At 47.4% G+C, this 6,652-nt stretch overlaps 1 protein-coding gene across 1 annotated transcript in view; it reads left to right on the forward strand.

Annotated features, from left to right (window-relative positions):
- Positions 1–6,652, forward strand: part of LOC127924958 (FH1/FH2 domain-containing protein 3-like) — an 85,449-nt gene that overhangs the window by 65,121 nt on the left and 13,676 nt on the right. Inside the window, exons 4-6 of the mRNA XM_052509626.1 lie at positions 2,035–2,129; positions 5,179–5,401; positions 6,630–6,652. The exon at positions 6,630–6,652 is cut by the window's right edge and continues 72 nt beyond it. Of these exons, the coding sequence (XP_052365586.1) occupies positions 2,049–2,129; positions 5,179–5,401; positions 6,630–6,652 (327 nt within the window). The 5' untranslated portion in view covers positions 2,035–2,048. The remainder of the gene's footprint in view (positions 1–2,034; positions 2,130–5,178; positions 5,402–6,629) is intronic.

Consider the following 6,652-nt stretch of genomic DNA (forward strand, 5'->3'; position numbering starts at 1 on the left):
CTGAACGTCAGGGCTTTAGTGTCGTGATACTGAACGTCAGGGCTCTAGTATCGTGATACTGAGGACGCTGAACGTTGGGGCTTTAGTATCGTGATACTGAGGACGCTGAACGTTGGGGCTTTACTGTCGTGATACTGAGGACGCTGGACGTTAGGGCTTTAGTATCGTGTTACTGAGGACACTGAACGTCAGGGCTCTAGTGTCGTGATACTGAACGTCAGGGCTTTAGTATCGTGATACTGAACGTCAGGGCTTTAGTATCATGATACTGAGCGTTAGGGCTTTAGTATCGTGATACTCAGGATGCTGAACGTCAGGGCTTTAGTATTGTGATACTGAGGATGCTGAACGTCAGGGCTTTAGTATCGTGATACTGAGGATGCTGAACGTCAGGGCTTTAGTGTTGTGATACTGAACGTCAGGGCTCTAGTATCGTGATACTGAGGACGCTGAACGTTGGGGCTTTAGTATCGTGATACTGAGGACGCTGAACGTTGGGGCTTTAGTGTCGTGATACTGAGGACGCTGAACGTTAGGGCTTTAGTATCGTGTTACTGAGGACACTGAACGTCAGGGCTTTAGTATCGTGATACTGAGGACGCTGAACGTCAGGGCTTTAGTGTCGTGATACTGAACGTCAGGGCTCTAGTATCGTGATACTGAACGTTAGGGCTTTAGTATCATGATACTGAGGACGCTGAACGTTAGGGCTTTAGTATCATGATACTGAGGACGCTGAACGTTGGGTCTTTAGTATCATGATACTGAACGTTAGGGCTTTAGTATTGTGATACTGAGGATGCTGAACGTTAGGGATTTAGTATCGCGATACTGAGGATGCTGAACGTCAGGGCTTTAGTATCGTGGTACTGAGGACGCTGAACGTCAGGGCTTTAGTATCGTGGTACTGAGAACGCTGAACGTCAGGGCTCTAGTATCGTGATACTGAGGACGCTGAACGTCAGGGCTTTAGTATCGTGATACTGAACGTCAGGGCTTTAGTATCGTGATACTGAACGTCAGGGCTTTAGTATCGTGATACTGAACGTTAGGGCTTTAGTATCGTGATACTGAACGTTAGGGCTTTAGTATCGCGATACTGAACGTTAGGGCTTTAGTATCGCGATACTGAGGATGCTGAACGTCAGGGATTTAGTATCGTGATACTGAGGATGCTGAACGTTAGGGCTTTAGTATCGTGATACTGAGGATGCTGAACGTTAGGGCTTTAGTATCATGACACTGAACGTCAGGGCTTTAGTATCGTGATACTGAACGTTAGGGCTTTAGTATCGTGATACTGAGGATGCTGAACGTTAGGGATTTAGTATCGCGATACTGAGGATGCTGAACGTCAGGGCTTTAGTATCGCGGTACTGAGGACGCTGAACGTCAGGGCTTTAGTATCGCGATACTGAGGATGCTGAACGTCAGGGATTTAGTATCGTGATACTGAGGATGCTGAACGTTAGGGCTTTAGTATCGTGATACTGAGGATGCTGAACGTTAGGGCTTTAGTATCATGACACTGAACGTCAGGGCTTTAGTATCGTGATACTGAACGTTAGGGCTTTAGTATCGTGATACTGAGGATGCTGAACGTTAGGGATTTAGTATCGCGATACTGAGGATGCTGAACGTCAGGGCTTTAGTATCGCGGTACTGAGGACGCTGAAGGTCAGGGCTTTAGTATCGTGGTACTGAGGACGCTGAACGTCAGGGCTTTAGTATCGTGGTACTGAGGACGCTGAACGTCGGCTTTAGTATCGTGGTACTGAGGACGCTGAACGTCAGGGCTTTAGTATCGTGGTACTGAGGACGCTGAACGTCAGGGCTTTAATGTCGTGGTACTGAGGACGCGGAACGTCAGGGCTTTAGTATCGTGGTACTGAGGACGCTGAACGTCAGGGCTTTAGTATCGTGGTACTGAGGACGCTGAACGTCAGGGCTTTAATGTCGTGGTACTGAGGACGCGGAACGTCAGGGCTTTAGTGTATTTATGTTGCAGCTCCTAATCTGATCTTTGTGTTTCAGCCCTCAGTCAGATCATGCTGTTTGTAGATGGGATGAACGGTGTGATCGACCACAATGACACTGTTCAGTGGCTCTACACTCTCAGTGGCAGTCTGGTGGGTATTACATACAGTAGAGACCTGACCGCAGCACACACACACACACACACGCACAGAGAGAGAGTCTACTGTCCGTAATGTCAGAGAGAGAGTCTACTGTCCGTAATGTCAGAGAGAGAGTCTACTGTCCGTAATGTCAGAGAGAGAGTCTACTGTCCGTAATGTCAGAGAGAGAGTCTACTGTCCGTAATGTCAGAGAGAGAGTCTACTGTCCGTAATGTCAGAGAGAGAGTCTACTGTCCGTAATGTCAGAGAGAGAGTCTACTGTCCGTAATGTCAGAGAGAGAGTCTACTGTCCGTAATGTCAGAGAGAGTCTACTGTCCGTAATGTCAGAGAGAGAGTCTACTGTCCGTAATGTCAGAGAGAGAGTCTACTGTCCGTAATGTCAGAGAGAGAGTCTACTGTCCGTAATGTCAGAGAGAGAGTCTACTGTCCGTAATGTCAGAGAGAGAGTCTACTGTCCGTAATGTCAGAGAGAGAGTCTACTGTCCGTAATGTCAGAGAGAGAGTCTACTGTCCGTAATGTCAGAGAGAGAGTCTACTGTCCGTAATGTCAGAGAGAGAGTCTACTGTCCGTAATGTCAGAGAGAGAGTCTACTGTCCGTAATGTCAGAGAGAGAGTCTACTGTCCGTAATGTCAGAGAGAGAGTCTACTGTCCGTAATGTCAGAGAGAGAGTCTACTGTCCGTAATGTCAGAGAGAGAGTCTACTGTCCGTAATGTCAGAGAGAGTCTACTGTCTGTAATGTCAGAGAGAGTCTACTGTCTGTAATGTCAGAGAGAGTCTACTGTCTGTAATGTCAGAGAGAGTCTACTGTCTGTAATGTCAGAGAGAGTCTACTGTCTGTAATGTCAGAGAGAGTCTACTGTCCGTAATGTCAGAGAGAGTCTACTGTCCGTAATGTCAGAGAGAGTCTACTGTCCGTAATGTCAGAGAGAGAGTCTACTGTCCGTAATGTCAGAGAGAGAGTCTACTGTCCGTAATGTCAGAGAGAGAGTCTACTGTCCGTAATGTCAGAGAGAGAGTCTACTGTCCTTAATGTCAGAGAGAGTCTACTGTCCGTAATGTCAGAGAGAGAGTCTACTGTCCGTAATGTCAGAGAGAGAGTCTACTGTCCGTAATGTCAGAGAGAGTCTACTGTCCGTAATGTCAGAGAGAGTCTACTGTCCGTAATGTCAGAGAGAGTCTACTGTCCGTAATGTCAGAGAGAGTCTACTGTCCGTAATGTCAGAGAGAGTCAGTACAATGTTGTTTTTAATACCACAAATTACCGGGTAGCCTACTCTGCTGACAAACAGATCAATAAATCACGACCTTGTCCACTATTGGCCAGGAGACTAGGAGACAAACAGAACGGGCCCCCCCTCCAAAACATGCCCCCCCCCCCAACACCTGCCCCCCCTCCAAAACATGCCCCACCCCCCTGATGTCTGTAAGAGACTTAAACTCTAGTGTCTCTCGCTCAATAAATGTTTGTAAATCAATCACCTTGCAGCTGCTACAGCTCTGATTTCAGATCTCCTTTTTAAACAGGGAAGTGAGAACAGCCAATGAGATGTGACAGACAGGACAGGGTGTGAAAGTAGAATATGGTGAGAAACTCTTATTACGTAAGACTGTGTTAGAATGAAGACTGTTACTGTAGTGATGGAGACGAGGTTCAAGACACTATACTGTAGTGAAGAGGTTCAAGACGCTCTACTGTAGTGAAGAGGTTCAAGACGCTATACTGTAGTGAAGAGGTTCAAGACACTATACTGTAGTGAAGAGGTTCAAGACACTATACTGTAGTGAAGAGGTTCAAGACACTATACTGTAGTGAAGAGGTTCAAGACACTATACTGTAGTGAAGAGGTTCAAGACACTATACTGTAGTGAAGAGGTTCAAGACACTATACTGTAGTGAAGAGGTTCAAGACACTATACTGTAGTGAAGGAGACGAGGTTCAAGACACTATACTGTAGTGAAGAGGTTCAAGACACTATACTGTAGTGACGAGGTTCAAGACACTATACTGTAGTGAAGGAGACGAGGTTCAAGACACTATACTGTAGTAAAGAGGTTCAAGACACTATACTGTAGTGAAGAGGTTCAAGACACTATACTGTAGTGAAGAGGTTCAAGACACTATACTGTAGTAAAGAGGTTCAAGACACTATACTGTAGTGAAGAGGTTCAAGACACTATACCGTAGTGAAGAGGTTCAAGACACTATACTGTAGTGAAGGAGACGAGGTTCAAGACACTATACTGTAGTGAAGAGGTTCAAGACACTATACTGTAGTGAAGAGGTTCAAGACACTATACTGTAGTGAAGGAGACGAGGTTCAAGACACTATACTGTAGTGAAGGGGTTCAAGACGCTCTACTGTAGTGAAGAGGTTCAAGACGCTCTACTGTAGTGAAGAGGTTCAAGACGCTCTACTGTAGTGAAGAGGTTCAAGACACTATACTGTAGTGAAGGGGTTCAAGACGCTCTACTGTAGTGAAGAGGTTCAAGACGCTCTACTGTAGTGAAGAGGTTCAAGACGCTCTACTGTAGTGAAGAGGTTCAAGACGCTCTACTGTAGTGAAGAGGTTCAAGACGCTCTACTGTAGTGAAGAGGTTCAAGACACTATACTGTAGTGAAGAGGTTCAAGACACTATACTGTAGTGAAGAGGTTCAAGACACTATACTGTAGTGAAGAGGTTCAAGCCTACTCTGCAATCGTATTTTACTGACCGGGTTTGCTGGGTTCAATGGGAAATGTTGTGTATTTGAGGTGTAATATCGCCACCTTGTGGAGAAACTGTCTAACTGACTCTCTCTGTCCTCTCTCTCCCTCCCTCCTTCCCTTTCTCTCTCTCCTTCCTCCCTCAACATCCCTCCTCTCTCTCTCCTCTCTCTCTCTCTCTCTCTCACCTACAACCCTCCTCTCTCTCTCTCTCTCTCTCTCTCTTCTCTCTCTCTCTCTCCCTCTCCCCTCTCTCCCCTCTCTCTCTCGCTTCCCCCTCTCTCTCCCTCTCGCTTTCTCTCTCTTTTTCTCTCCCCCCCACCCCCCAGTCTCGTCTGGTGGTGAAGACCGCTCTGAAGCTCCTGATAGTGTTTGTAGAGTACACAGAGTTGAACAGTCCTCTACTTATCCAGGCTGTCAACACTGTGGATGGCAAGAGAGGCACACACACACACACACACACACACACACACACACACACACACACACACACACACACACACAGTGCTGTTCTACTTATCCAGGCTGTCAACACTGTGGATGGCAAGAGAGGTACACACACACACACACACACACACACACACACACACACACACACACACACACACACTGCTGTTCTACTTATCCAGGCTGTCAACACTGTGAATGGCAAGAGAGGTACACACAGTCTCACACACACAGTCACACGCGCACACAGTCACACGCGCACACAGTCACACGCGCACACAGTCACACGCGCACACAGTCACACGCGCACACAGTCACACGCGCACACAGTCACACGCGCACACAGTCACACGCGCACACAGTCACGCGCACACAGTCACACGCGCACACAGTCACGCGCACACAGTCACACGCACACAGTCACACGCACACAGTCACACGCACACAGTCACACGCACACAGTCACACGCACACAGTCACACGCACACAGTCACACGCACACAGTCACACGCACACAGTCACACGCACACAGTCACACGCACACAGTCACACGCACACAGTCACACACACACAGTCACACACACACAGTGCTGTTCTGCTGAAGGAGCTTGTTTCATTTCACTGCACCATGTTGTACCTGCTGTGTACCGATGAATCAACTGAGATTTGATGGTCTGTAAAAGACAGGTTCTCAATTGGACTTTTGTTCGATTAACGGTTAAACGTTTTACAACACAATCAGGTGATTGTGGAGGCCAGGTCATCTGATGCAGCACTCCATCACTCTCCTTCTTGGTCAAATAGTCCTTACACAGCCTGGAGGTGTGTTTTAGGTCAGTGTCCTGTTGAAAAACAAATGATAGTCCCACTAAGCCCAAACCAGATGGGATGGTGTATCACTGCAGAATGCTGTGGTAGCCATGTTGGTTAAGTGTGCCTTGAATTCTAAATAAATCACTGACAGTGATTTATTTTGGAACCAAAAAATCACAAATTCATCACACCTCCTCCTCCTCCATGCTTCACGGTGGGAACCACACATGTGGAGATCATCCGTTCACCTACTCTGCATCTCACAAAGACAAGGCGGTTGGAACCAAAAAAATCACAAATTCATCAGACAGACAGAGACAGAGGTCAGAGACAGAGGTCAGAGACAGAGGTCAGAGACAGAGGTCAGAGACAGAGGTCGGAGACAGGGGTCGGAGACGGGTCGGAGACAGGGGTCGGAGGTCCAGCGGTGGGCGTATCTATTGGCGAGTCAGGTGTGTGTCAGATTCATCTAAGTGTGTGTGTGTGTGTGTGTGACTACTCTAGCTCTCTGTATCTACAGGTGTGAAGCCGTGGTCATACCTG

The sequence above is a fragment of the Oncorhynchus keta genome, unplaced genomic scaffold (assembly GCF_023373465.1).
Source record: "Oncorhynchus keta strain PuntledgeMale-10-30-2019 unplaced genomic scaffold, Oket_V2 Un_contig_4826_pilon_pilon, whole genome shotgun sequence".
Classification (NCBI taxonomy): domain Eukaryota; kingdom Metazoa; phylum Chordata; class Actinopteri; order Salmoniformes; family Salmonidae; genus Oncorhynchus; species Oncorhynchus keta.